This window comes from Danio aesculapii, chromosome 24 (genome assembly GCF_903798145.1).
Source record: "Danio aesculapii chromosome 24, fDanAes4.1, whole genome shotgun sequence".
Lineage (NCBI taxonomy): Eukaryota > Metazoa > Chordata > Actinopteri > Cypriniformes > Danionidae > Danio > Danio aesculapii.
Window position 1 is genome coordinate 13,585,672 of NC_079458.1, and position 15,169 is coordinate 13,600,840.

General features: G+C 37.8%; 1 protein-coding gene across 1 annotated transcript in view; it reads left to right on the forward strand.

Moving 5' to 3' along the window:
• The window catches only part of bcl2a (BCL2 apoptosis regulator a), a 97,009-nt gene extending 82,170 nt beyond the window's left edge, over positions 1 to 14,839 (forward strand). Inside the window, exon 2 of the mRNA XM_056450365.1 lies at positions 7,746 to 14,839. Coding sequence (XP_056306340.1) covers positions 7,746 to 7,880 — 135 coding nt within the window. The 3' untranslated portion in view covers positions 7,881 to 14,839. The remainder of the gene's footprint in view (positions 1 to 7,745) is intronic.
• Positions 14,840 to 15,169: the final 330 nt, after the last annotated feature.

Consider the following 15,169-nt stretch of genomic DNA (forward strand, 5'->3'; position numbering starts at 1 on the left):
GACGCTCTGGCACTTCCACAGAAATTTTGTCCTGAGTCGTAGCTGGGTGACACCGATATGTGTACCCTGATAGAAATCTGTTTACAATTCTAAAATACGTGGGGTGGCGCAACAGGCGTGCAACCCCCTTACAGTGTTTGGACCCGGAAACTGTGACGCATTATATCAGACTTAAAGAGATGGATTTTAAATGACATGATAATAAATAATATTTAAAAATAATAAAAAATATATAAATAATTCATAAATAATTAATAATACATTTTAATATCTTTTAAAGCACTCAAAAGGTGATCTGACAACTAAATATCACTCAAACATGCGCATATTTAATCTCATTAACCAACTTTTTAATTTCCATCCTAAAACTGCCAAAGCTCCTCCAAGCCACCTCAACCACAGAAAGTCTGTTAGACCATTGGTACTCTCTGCTTTGTGTCTTTTCGAGGCATTCGGGGCCACTAAGATGTTCAGCCAAGATACTGTTGCGTCTGACACTCTACAGGAAAGACAGAAATAGAGATGAGAAAAAAAAGATACTACATTTCACAGCCCTAAGAGCCGTTGGACATCATTCATGCATGCTGCTTTTTTGATCATACGATTACCAAGTTAGCGCACAACTACTAGCCATAATCACGTCTCATCTGCTCGCGTCTGCATGCTTTTTGGAGGCCATTAACAAAGGCCTTGGGCAAACAGGCAAGAGTCTGTTCAAACACAGGGCGGAAGCTTCTCTAATGAGGATGTTTACCGATGCGGGAGAAAAAAACGAGAGCAAACAGGGATGTGGACACGTGGCCGTCAACACCTCCCGGCTCAGCCCTGTCACCTCCAGCGTTGATGGGGCAGCCGGGTCTCTCGTTTATGCCCTCATCACGCCGGCGCCAGTGAAACGAGCCCGCGATGACACCTCGTCCCGTGCAGGCTGACATCTCCACTGGCACTAATTCCTGTGGCTCTTATTAGGATGTATTGTGGGCTCATTTCATGCTATTGTTACAGCCCTCTTTTAGTCATATCTGTCACCTCCATCCCTGCTTTTCCTCGTTGCTCAGTGCCTGGTGCTTTTATAACCTGCACAGACAGACAGACAGATGGACGGAAACAGAAAAAGAGAGATGGAGATAGATAAATGCAGAAAGAGCAGAGCGGAAACGTCTTGAGAGATAGCGAGGAGCTTTTCTCCTGATAATAAGGCTGGCAGCCATTGTTAGTGGTGCAAACAAACACTGAGTCTGGCTTTTGTGTCATGGTTAAATATACTTAACTCGCTACATGGCGTAAAGTGGAAGAAAGCGTGTCTTTGCTTCTGTGAAGGAAGGGAATAAAGGAGATTTGCGGCTTCTTGGGATGTTGGATCATCGCGGATTGATTTGTGATTTGCTCAGATTGCTTGTTGCTAGAGGATGTGCACACCTGCCGGAGCTCCTGTGTGGGAGCAGATGGCATTAGGGTTGATTGCTTGGGCCAATCCCAAGTTTGATTCTACCTTTCTCATCTCCCGGTGTGTCCCCGCACTGTATTGTTTGGCTCTGTTTTGTATACAAATGACGTGCAGAGATATAGCAATGGATTTGCACTTACAGTTGAAGTCAAAATTATTCTCCCTCCTGTGAAATTTTTTTCAAATATTTCCCAAATGATGTTTAACAGTGCAAAGAATTTTTCACAGTATTTCAGTATATTTTTTTCTTCTGGAGAACGTCTTATTTGTTTTATTTCAGCTAGAATAAAAGCAGTTTTTTATTTATTTAAAATCATTTTAAGGTCAATATTATTAGCTCTCTTAAGCAATTTTTTAACTGTCTGGAGAATAAACCATCGTTAGGCAATGACTTGCCTAATTACCCTAACAGCCAACCAGATTTCACCAAGTAGGACATGTTTCTTGATTAACATCTATGTCGATCCTGGAACAACATTCCAATCAGCCAATCAGAATTAAAAGATATGTTTACCATTTATTAAGTGTAGGCTTGGGAATAATTTACAGGTATGGTTGGGTTTAGGGGTGGGGAATAATTATGGATTACATTTTCCAACATAAATGATGTTCCAGGATCAACATAGACGTTAATCCAGGATCGCATTGGACTTGGCAAAGTCAGGATGTGTTTACCCTAACTTGCCTAATTTCCTAATTAAGCCTTTAAATATCACTTTAAGTTGAATACTAGTATCTTAAAAAATATCTAGTAAAATAGTATGTACTGTCATCATGGCAAAGTTGAAATAAATCAGTTATTAGAAATAAGTTATTAAAACTATTATGTTTAAAAATGTTTTCTAATGTCCCCCCCAACCCAAACCCTCACCGCCCTGGTCTCTCAGAATTACAGAGAAAAATGTTGGCTGGTATAAATGTAAAGTACATTTTGATTTATTTTGAAAGCATCATTGTTTCAGTCTTTAGTATCACATGACGCTTTCAAATCATTCTGATATGCTAATTCAAATCTTTTTATTAAAAAAAACAAAAAAAAACAAGAAGAACTTTACACAACTTTGACCATAAATGCTGACCCTTTACCTAATTAAAAAAGACATTTTCTGCATACCTTTAAAATTGACAATACAAGCAAATGACTCAATCTTAAATTAAAATTCAAACGAAACTTAAAACATCAATAGCTACTTAATCATACTGTTTTACACTCCACCACAATTACAATTACAAAACAATTTGTGAATGAAAATGTAAATGAATTCATAATTCTTAAAACACAATCTTTTGATGTTGCGTAAAGGGATAGTTCACCCAAAAATGAGAATTCTGCCATCATTTACTCACTCTTGTTTCAAATCATTCACTCATTAGTTTTTCTTTGGCTTAGTCCCCTATTTATCAGGGGTCGCCACAATAGAATGAACCGCCAACTATTCTAGCATATGTTTTTATGCAAAACGTATGCCTTCCAGCCACAACCCAGTACTGGGAAACACCCAAACACTCTCACATTTACACACACATAAACACTACGGCCAATTTAGTTTGTTCAGTTCACCTATAGCGCATGTGTTTGGACTGTGAGGGAACCCGCAGCCCCCGGAGGCAAACTCCACACAGAAATGCCAAATGACCTATCCGTGACTCTTACCAGCGACCTTCTTGCTGTGAGGCGGCAGTGTTAACCATTGAGCCACCATGTGCCCTCGTTTCAAACCTGTGTGAGTGTATTTGTTCTTTTGAACACACAAAAAAGATGCTTTGAAGAGTTGTGGAAACATGTAATTATTGACTGCCATTGTATTTGTTTTTACTATGGATGTCAGTGGTTACAAATTTCCAACATCTTTCAAAACATCTTCTTTTGTGAAGACACTGAATATCCATTGGTCAAACTACAAAAAACATAAAAATAATTATAAAAAAGAATGAAGTCCGTAATCTTTTATACAGTTCACTTTTTAATGTTGCATCAGCATATTTTAATCTCAAAAACCCAAGAAAGATGCTCTTTGTGTCTTTCTGTATCCCTGTGTACCTGTCAAGTCATGGCCAGTTGCATCTTATGTTTCTGGATTCAGAAGCTCTTGTGTCTCAGCATGATATGCTGAAAATTCACATAGGCCACATTGCATTACTTTCTCTCTCTCTCTTTCTCTCTTTGACTGAAGTTCTCTTGGCCGTGAAATACAGAATAATGTAATCCAAACAGTTGGGCCCAAGGCGGCCCCCTCACTGGGCCATCCCAAACCCAAGCAGCGCCTGCAGGATGATCATGCACCGCTGTCAGCCACAATAAAACCAGAGCTTTACTTATTAAGGAGGGAACTGTGTGCTGCATGGGGATCTGGAGATCATGATACACACACACAGATACTCGCTTGTGTTTTAGGATGAAGATCGAAAGGATGTTAAAGGATATTCCTCTTTAGGATTCTGATGCCTCTGTGATATCTTAAAGATTTTAGGAAGTGTTTAAAAATTGACATTAATTTTTATTACTTCTATTTTCAGAAGGACAAATGTACAGTGCATCCGTAAAGTATTTACTCTTTACTTTTTCCACATTTCTTTTTTTAAGTTACAGCCTTATTCCAAAATGGATTAAATTAATTTATGTCCTCACAAATTCTACACACAATACCCCTTAATGACAATGTGAAAAAGGATTTTTTGAAAATGTTGCAAATTTATTAAAATTAAAAAACACATGTACATAAGTATTCACAGCCTTTGCTCAATACTTTGCTGATGCACCTTTGGCAGCAATTACAGCCTCAAATCTTTTTGAATATGATGTCACAATCTTGGCACACCTGTCTTTGGGAATTTTTGCCCATTCCTCTTTACAGAACCTCTCAAGTTCTATCAGTTTGGATGGGAAGCGACAGTGTACAGCCATTTTCAGATCTCTCCAGAGATGTTCAATAGGATTTAGGTCTGGGCTCTGGCTGGGTCACTCAAGAACATTCACCGAGTTGTTGTAAAGCCACTGTATAAATGCATTTTCAATATTTCTTAGTTATCCATAACTGTAAATTAAAGGTATTTAATAAGAATCATGATAACATTTATACGTTTTTTAAATAGTCAGTAACTACAATGATTTTTTGTCTATGTATACTGTAAGACTTTTGGTTAATTTCAAGTTTACTCTCTCAAATGTATTATTTGTGGTTTAATAAATCAGCCACATTATTCAATAATCAATAAAATGGATTTAAAATCATTGTTTAACTTCAGGACATGCTTTAGGAATCAGACTATACTGTTCAACTCCACATGATTTATTAATTAAAATGAACTATAGCACATAAAATTCATTTGTTTAGTGTTTTAATAAAACAATCTGAGCAAAAAGAGTGAAAATACATCAGTTCACCTATATATGTTTAACTTGAATACAATGAACCACCTCAAAAGAGTCATTTGTTTGGGAATCAGAGCACACTGTATGTTTCCCAACATGGATTCAGTGGAATCAGTGAACAGTAGTGCAGTAAACACTATCAATGTTTTAGTTGTTGTTGTTGTTTGAGTGTTAGCCATTGACTATCGATTTTGATTTTCACATTCCTCCCAAACACCCTGCACCTTGGTGGGTCCTGCTGGGGGTCTTTGATTAAACCCCAAAACACCAGCCGAGGCACACTCACACTGCATACACGTAAATGCAAAGACACGTTCACACGTTCACAAACACCTTCTTGTTTACGCAGGGGGCCAATCCCTCATGCAGCTTCACCTACAGCCTGAAGAACGAGAGAAATCGATGGTATCATTTGATTGCATCAGCAATGTTTCGTCGCGTCCGTAACCTACGGCTGTGAATTCTCCTGGAAGTTAATTTCAAAAGGGACTGTCCCATACTATTCATTTACACTGCCAGCTCTGGGGAAACAACCTAATTATTTTTTTTTATAAATGGACGTGTAAACAAGCAGGGGATGAACTCTTGTCGTTTCCTCATGCCAAATGCAGATTGTAGGATTTGGTTATGCAGATGCATGAAAGATGTTTTACTTTAGTGGAGAAGGAAACGGCGTCTGTGCGTAGGAGTGATGAGACAGTGGAAGTCCTGGCATAGAGACTCTGGTTTATACACTCTTCTTCCTTTATTTCCCTATTTCCCCCTCCTCTTCCTCTGCGAGTGGGCTCAATGTTGTGGATTTGAGCTGTCTTCTTTGTGCCTGCCCCCTCTTTCCCTCTATCTGTCGATGTGTTTCTCTCTCCGGGCTGGACGGCGTCCCGGAGGAATTTGGATACACAGATGTGGAGTGTCTGTTGAAGAGGAGGGATGCAGTCGTTTCAGACACCCTAGCGAAATGCCTAATTTCCCTATACATGGCAATTAGATACACTACACATTACAGACCTTTCTATCAGACGGCGCTAAATGTGTGACATAGATTTGTGTGCTTGTTGCCTTTTCATCTTTTGGCAGAATTAGGGCTTTAAATAATGATTCATTTGGTAATTGATAATCCAATGATTTGATTGAAATGTGGATTAATATACACATTTCATTTCTTGGAAATCATTTTGTGTGCGTGTATGACCTAAGATGTATATGTTGGTTTCCGAAATGTCTTTATTTTAAATTAAATGACTGTGGGTCCTACATGTTTGCCATTATTTATAGAAGATCAATGTCATTAAGTTTGATAGTGGTTTATTCATTCATTCATTCATTTATTTTCCTTAGGCTTAGTCCCTTATTTATCAGGAGTCACCACACCTGTATGAACCTATTCCGGCATATGTGTTAGCAGCGGATGCCCCAGTACTGGGTAGATAGTGGTTTTTATACCAGAAAATGTCTTGCATTTTATAACAAGAGTCCTTTAAAAACATATTAGTACAACAGTCTCTTTAAGGATCAAAGTGCAGCCCCAAAATACGAATTGCTATGTTAGATTACGCTTATTTTATCACAATTAAAAATCAAGGCATGATCATATTTTATTATTTAATTAGGACAGTAAGGTCTGACTTTGCTCAGACAAAATTCTTGTAACTTAACAGAAATAATGTACAGTATAGAATATAAAGCCATGGTGCAGTGGAAAAAGAAATAATATTGTGTATGACTCCCATTAGCTTGGAGGACTGCATACATACATCTTAGCAATGACTCAAATAACTTATTAAGTCATCTGGAATGGCAAAGAAAGCGTTCTTGCAGGACTCCCAGAGTTCATCAAGATTCTTCGGATTCATCTTCAATGCCTCCTCCATCTTACCCCAGACATGCTCAATAATGTTCATATCTGGTGACTGGGCTGGCCAATCCTGAAGCACCCTGACCTTCTATCTGTGAGAATCTTGGGTTCATGCAGGTTCCAATAGGTCTTCTGCAGTATTTGTGATTCATCGAAGATGATTCATTGAAAAAAATCTACCTTCTGCCACTTTTCCAAATGATCAGCTAGAAGTCAAACTATTATTTGTTGCTCTTACAACTGGGATCGCCAGCAAGACTTTTGTCAGGCAGTGTACAATTACAAAAATGTCAGAAGCCATACCCAAAACAATTTCAATGGAAATGCGTTGCTGTACACCCATTTGTTTTTGTAGAAAAGGGTTTCATTTGTGAAAAAATCACCCTTATCCACTCAATCTGTAAGAAAGCAGATGAAACATAATGAGAAACTGTATATATTTAAATTCTGTATAATTAGATGCTGTCAATGTGTCAGTATTTTATATTTGAATAGACAAATGCAATTATATTTGAATGCAAACTTAAATAGGCTAAATGTGTGTATCATGAAACCATACTTCATTTAAAAAAATATGTATATATATATATATATATATATATATATATATATATATATATATATATATATATATATATATATATATATATTTATATATATATATATATATATATATATATATATATATATATATATATATATATATATATATATATATTATATATATATATATATATATATATATATATATATATATATATATATATATATATATATATAAGTATGTTGAGGCAAATCTAATCTAATCAAAGACGCCGTAAGACTGTAATAACAACCCATTTTACCTTAATTCATTTTGCAGTTTCATGCACCATAGACCACAGGGGCAAGCAAAGGGTATACAATAGAGAGATACATAGGAAATTTGATGCAAGTTTAGTGGTCATTCCACAAATAAACAAAGATTTAATTGTATTTCTTTGGCCTTTATTATGCATGTTTTGCTTATTTTCACTAGTGCAATGATGTGACTTCTAATTGTCTGCTCCTAATGTTCCTCTGTTTTTTTTCAGGATGCCTTCGTGGAGATGTACGGTCAGCAGAAAGACTCTTTGTTCCACCCGTTTTCATACCTAACAAAAGTGCTTGGCTTGGCGGCGCTGGGCTTGGCAGGAGTGACCATCGGAGCCTTTTTTGCTCAGAAGTGACAGCCTCCGCGATCTCCATGCCAATCTATTTCACTTTCTCTGCCTGTCTCTCCTCTTCAGCTTATCAAAGCATCTTTCAGCGCTGCACTGCCCCGCTAAGCCCGGCTCCAGTGCCCTTCAAAGGCCGCCGCTGATCCGATGGCCCTCCAGCCGCGGGAGCAGCGGCGCTCATGCTCTATCACCCTCTCTGGAGTGAAGGAACGCAAAGAAAAAGAATACAGAATGAGGACTCACAGGAGCGCTGCCACACTTTTGACTGTGATGCTCGTCACTGCCATGTACAGTTGCACTCGCACAGAGATCGACACACAAAACACGTGCACACACGCTCACATTCTTCATATGGATGCAAAAATACAACAAAAAAAAAAAACGTTTTATCTTCAAAGTTTGTTTTTTTATGTGCGAAACAAGTACAAAAAGATTTTTAAAACTTAAGATTGTGCTTTTTGACATTTTGATATCAGGTTTTTGGCATTTTGTAGCATGAATCCTTAAAAAGAAAAAAAAAAGAGAGGAAAACAAGAAAGTTTGCCGGCGTGAATGTAAATAACTTCTCCACTATATGCATGTGTGGAGAACAAGACTCTTTCAGATACATTTTACTGCATGATGGATTTTTGAACTCAGTCACCCAACTTTTTTTGTGATGATTGGCGGTGTTTTCTTTTTGTTTGTTTGTTTATTTCTGTCCCTCACTCCTTTGGATGGACCTCTTGAGATCTCCCGTCAAACCAACAGATGTTGAGCATTCCTCATTAAAAATTTCCTCTTTGATTTACTCTTTGTCTTACTGGGAAACGTAAAGAACGTGCCGACAACCAGACTGAAGCCAGCTATCATGAGGCCATGGGCCAGCATGGGTCACAGGTTCTTCCGACCCAATTGGCCCATCTTGAATGTAAAGACTGGAAGTTTGACTTCTGTAAGCTTTCCTTTTGAATATTTTATATTCACGTGCATTTTTTTTCACTTTTTGTACATATATATTTTTCTGGTTTGACTGGTTGAAGAAGTTTCAATGTTTAATTCTATTTCTCGAGAGCAAAATGTATGGGTCACACTTTATTTTGATGGTCCGTTTGTTGAGCTTAAGTTACATTGTAACTAATTCTCATTAGATTATAAGTAGACTGTTGGGGTTAGGGTTAGTGTAAGTTGACATGTACTTGCAAAGTTTCTTATAGTCAGTTAAATGTCTGTTTAGTAGCAGTATCAACAGATATGAAGCAGACTGTCTACTAATACTCAAATGGACCTTCAAAATAAAGTGTTACCAATGTATGTGTAATGTCCTTGTACGCGTAGTTGTGAGTTTGTACATAGTTCATGTTGAGAAAGCTAGACTTGGTTGAGTTCTGGTGGAGAATGTGGACAACTCAACCAGGTGTGTGTGTGTGGATATATGAAGATGAAACAGGCAGGTGGCAGCTGGAACCAGAAGTTCATTCAGGTTGGAATGATAGGTATGTAGGGCTTTGAAAAGACTCTGTACACAGCAGACTGTGTAATACATGGCCCAGGTGTATCGGTTTTCCCTCCCCAATGTTATCTTTCTGACTTAGTAGATTGCAGACGCCTTGTGAGCTGTAGATTTTTGGATGCTCCCAACCAAAGAAATACGATCCGTCTGCTTCCTTCCCTGAGAGACCCATCTAGGGCTATCCCGCTTCTTCCGCCGTATGTTCCAATGGGAGGGTTGATTTTCTCTTTCACAGGAAGATACAGAGACACCAGCTTGTCCTGAAGTATTTTTTCAGCTCTTAGATGTTCATTAAAGTCGCTGGTGTAGATTTATTCCAGGGAGACCAGTGAGTCCAAACGAAGACTATGTGCAGCAATTGTTTCATGTCTTGTACATTCAGTTAGTTTTCATTTATGAGCCCAAAATTTAATTTTTAATACAAAGTCAATTTAAATTTTAGAATTGGCATCTGTTCAGTTCATTGGTGTGAATTTTAATTGAATTAGCCATGCCCCACATGAAATTGAATTGGAATGACAGGAAGGGTAATTTACTCATTTACAATAGAGTGCAATAGTGTCTGCTAACATTTTCAGCAGGGCAAAGACATTTTTCTTCCCATAAGGATTTTAAAAATTCATTTTTAGGGTGTAAACAAACCAGTTAAATCATAAAAAAACTTTTGATTTTAAACAAAATCAGTCAAAAACCTGGGTATTCTATTCTATTCTATTCTATTCTGTTCAAATGTTGGGTTTGTGGGATAAATGATGGGTTGATGGGTTCATTATATATAAAACTTAGACTTAAAGGGCACCTATGATGAAAATCCTATTTTTGAAGCTGTTTGGACAGAACTGTGTGTAGGTATAGTGTGTCCATAGTCATATTGGGGTGATTAAAAGACAATAAGTCTCTTTTCTTAAAGTTTCCTGACGTTAAAATTGGATCCAATCCCTCCCATTTTGAGGCCCACCGCAACGTGACGTAGGAGTGTGGTTTCCCCGCCCACTGAATTGACTGACAGTTGCGTATTAACATGTCTCTGTAGTAACGTGTATAATCATATCAACAAGACAGAACCTGCTCATAGCCACTGGAATTAAAAGATCTGTTCAGCTCTCTGTGATTATCAATCATCATTAAATATGATCAAGAATGAGTTTTACAAATTTAAAGCGTTTTAAAACAGTGCATGTTTGTAATAAATTACAGCGATTTTACCGTCTTTATCACCACAGCCGCATGTCAGTACAATTATAAAAGGAGATGCTTCAATCCCGGTTTGTGGACGTTAAATCAGGTTTATTTCCTGCCCCGCTTTTCACTTTGGCCTGAGCTTCAATAACATTTCCCAGGTGAAAATGCTAACCCAGTCCGCCCCTGACAATATGTGGGACTCATCGTTGCAGAAAGACTTGAATTAACTCCACAACAAATACATCAAATAATCATTGGGAAAGTTCTTATTGTAGTAGTATCACAAACGTTACGTGAGATCTGCTTCCTTCTTGTCTGTCACTGTGCTGTTTATCTGACGCAGCCGAGGTGGAAATTAAGGCACACTCTGACAGGCACGTGGGAACGGTGGGCGGGGAGAACCAGCATTAAAGGCACAGGTAACAAAAACAGCTACATTGTGTTTAAAGCAGAAAATTCTAATATTCTGAAAGCTATAATAAATAATCTGATTGGTGTTGAGCTGAAATTTTACAGACACATTCTGGAGGCACACAATACTTATCTTAAAAGGGGTAACAAAGGTGCCCTTTAACACTTACACAGAATTTAAGTTCACTTCTTCCAATTCTGTTTCATAAATTCAATTCAATTTCATATGATGCACAAGATTTAAGTCAGAATAGACAGAATATTTAATCTGAGTGAACAGAAAAACAGCATGTGATGGATAAAAGTACAGTACAATGGTTCAGTATATAATATAAACATTTTTTTTTCTTTTTGTTGATGTTTTTTGTCCACTGAAAATCTGTGGAAAGTATATTTCAGTATTCTATTGGCTGACGACTCCATAGTATGAGACCTCACAGTCTCATTTTCATTCCAGTCAACCTTCGATCCAAGGATCCGTATCGGGAGTGACTTTATCTATCAACACAGCTCTCTGGAGTGATGTGTAGCGGTACAAATTAAGCGTTCGCTATTTAATAATGTACTACATTTCTGCCCCCTTTATCGGGTGGTGCAGGACTGTATCAGAATACATTAAAGCAAGTTTCGAGAACTCACACTGTAAGATCATTTTACTTTAGCTGCTAAAGATCTAGCAGTGTAAGAGAACAGGGTGTGGAGTTGAACTTCTCCCTGTTTCTGCACCAAATGAAGCTGCTCGTGGATGAACCAGCATAAAACTGCCACTGCTGGAGCGGAACTAGTCCATCCACTCCTAACGTCTCGCTTTCCCTCTGGTCAGGAGAAGCTGAGAGCTCTATTACAGTCTAGAATCTTGATGCGCCTGCTTGAGTGCGAGGAGAGGTTTTTTTTGTCATCAACCTGTAATTTCTATTTGCATTTTTCTGCATCTTTTAAGAAGAATGCCTCTTAAAGGTGTAACCGAGCAGTGATTGTTTGCTGGGGAAGTTTGATTTCATTTTGACTAAGGGATGTGTTCACATTTGGCGAATTTGGTTCAATTAAAATTTAAGACGACAGAGAAATATCTGATGCTGTTTTGACTCCTTTATAAGCTCTTCATCAATTGTGAACTGATACCATATTATATATACAGATACAATGACCTCGTTTAGCAGAACACAGCATTGTTTTGGACGTTCTGTCTTAAAATATACTCCATAGAAGCTGCTTTTTTTGTTTTGCGACTTTAGGTTTCGTGTTAAAAATGGCAATGTGAATGCTAAGCAATCCAGAACCATCAACAAAACCTAACTACAAGTGTGAACACACCCTAGGATGAAATGGAAGGATGCAGTCTAGTAGGTGGATGTGTGTATGAATCATGTTTTTATGTAGATTATAGGTGTGCATGTAAAATATTCTCATTGTGAGGAGTCATTCACACAGAACGCAGTAGGAGATGACAAAAAACCTGCAGCCTAGAACTTCTGTGTGTTTTAAGAGTCCAAAATTATGTATGGGATGCTATTAAACATTTTAAAAATGTGTTCTGTGTGATTGGCCCCTTTAAACTGTGTCCTAACCATGTTCAAAATCTAACTCTCTTAAATCAAATTTAAAGCTTAAACGTGGCATTTTATGTCTGACTCTTTCCAAACAGGATTCCCAAGCAATTTCAAACCAGGCTCATTCTGAAAACGTACCGCTATATACTGTACATTTCTGGAGAGCACCAAATATGTCCCAGGAGCTACGTTTTTTGCAGTTTTTGTTTTGCCAAATCAACCAGAGGCCGCTGTGTACATTTTCTCAGATCTCAAATTTCTTTCGTGTGTTCCATTTGCGCCTGCTGTTCTTGCATAAATCCACCAGAGGCCGCTGTCGACTGACTGACTGACTGACTGACTAGTTGACTGATCCACCCTCCTCCTTCCCTAAACCCAACCAGTAGTGTTTTAAAAAGCACTAATTGACCCGCCTACCCACTTTTCTAAACCCAACCGACAACGTTTTAAAAAGCAATCCAGAAAAAGAAAAGCCCTCACCTAATTTTTACCACGTTTTCTGATTTTACCACATTCTCCCCCTGTTATTTACTTGTTTATTTGATTTTTTGGCTTCTGTTTTTTTCTTACCCACTTTCTGGAACCGTTCTTTGCAGAACTCAAACCCTATCATCGCAGCCAATTCCTCTCTGCATCTCAATTTCGCTGATGTACATGGCGAGTTAACTGGACAAACTGGTAACAGCAGGAAAGCTCTCCACAGGGAGGTAATCAGTCAGCTTTTAAGCGCAAAAAGGAATGGTGTGATACCACCCCGTAGCGTTCGATTTAAAGACGAATTGTAGCCATACGTACTTTTGGCTACATAGTTTGCAATCTTCAGAAATGTATATAGGGCTACATTTTCAGAAGGAGCCTATGTTGAAAAATTTGCCCAGAGACTAATCCCACAAAAACACCTGATTGGCTGAAGCAGTGTTGGTGTTCTTGAGCAAATCAGGATGTTCAAACAAACAAAGAAATGTTTTGAAAACAACACAAAGCTGCAGTTTTTTTTTTCAACACTGTAAAACCCAACAGTCAACTTTATCAAATGAAATGAGTGTAGTTAACTCAAAATTAACTGAAAGTTAATTCTACTCATTTGAGAAGAGTTTTGAACTCAGTATTGAAGGTAATGAGTTAATAAATTCCTCATTACTTCAACTTAAATGGAGTAAGTTCACAGTACACATCTAAATTAGTTTTTTAACTCAAATGGTTTGAAGCAATCGGTTTCCTCAAACAGTTTGAGTTGCCTTAACTTATTGGGTTTTACAGTGTACCAAAATGTCTCATTTCAGCTTTAAATATGGTCTGGAAACATGTTAGGACACGGTTTAAGAGAGCGCAGGGAAAGTACAGTGGGTTTCAATATTAAACTATTTAACATAATCTGTATCTTTTTTATGTAAATGATCTTTCATCTCTTTCATTGCAAGAAATCGGAAATTCGAATGTAAAAATAGGATCGTCGCATTTTAAAAAGTTTGTACTTCTTCAAAAAAGAAAATTTCCATCTGTCAGTTCATTCCTCATTCGTACATGATCGTCATACAGATGGAAAGAGAATCAGCCTTTGTTTTAGCCTCACGTTCTGTCTGATATAAATATGGAAGTCAGACTTAAACTGCTGCATGAGGGGTTTTCCCTTACTTCCCTTTGGATGCTGGAGACGCTTTAAGAGTGAAATTGCAGATATAGTCTCCATGGTTGCACTGGTTTGGTGTTTAACCATGTTATTTACATTTTGCATGACTGCATTCTTTCATCTCCAGCTATTCAGCTTCATTCTGCTCAAGTTTCGATGTGATTTGCAGATTGACTTCATATAAATGACTGATTTCGGCATCTATTCTGAAACAAAACCCCAGAAGATTATCACACCCTAAATGTTTTTCCTCCTCCTCCCTTTGGCAGCTACCATTACGCATTTATTTTACAATACCACTTTCCTTTGAGGAAAAAGACATCGATTTTTTTCTTTCTTTCTATTTAATGACTTTGCTGCCATACCCTCGCGCACAGTATATCGCATAACCATTAAAAAGTAGCACAATATCCGGAGGAGTTTAATATAGAAACATGAGTTTATATTTGATTTCCAAACTCTCATTCTTTTTCCACCATTACCTTGTTTGTCTTTCTGTGTTGTACATTCAGTAGCATTCAAAAGCAATCGTTCAAGTCTTTTCCTTCTCTCCTGTTTATTTTAATGATTTTTTGTGTGTGTTTAATTTATCCACGTAGCACTTGTGTTTCTAATGTGTCAATATAATTTGGTGTACGTATCCATGTCATAAGCTAACAGTTATCTGTCCTAATTAAATAAACCTTGCCTTATGATCTGAGAAGAGCTGTCACGGTTTGCATCACTGAGTCGGAAACTTCAATATGCCGCTCCGGATTCTGTCACGTTCCGCTGTTCTCCAAATTGAAGGCAGCGAGGGAATGCTTTTAACAGGCCAGCTGTATTTCAGAAGCGTTTAAAGCAGGAGTACGAGAAGGTTGGCAACGGTGTCTCGCAGGAGACGAGGATTTAACCAATCAACACGGGCCATGTGCACATCCTTCTGTTTTAACCTGGGGGTCTTTCTGGAGACGTTGTTTTACATTTGCTCAGCATAAAGAAGTACTCGCATCCAATGTTTACGACAGTCATTTGAAAATTTCACCATCTCACA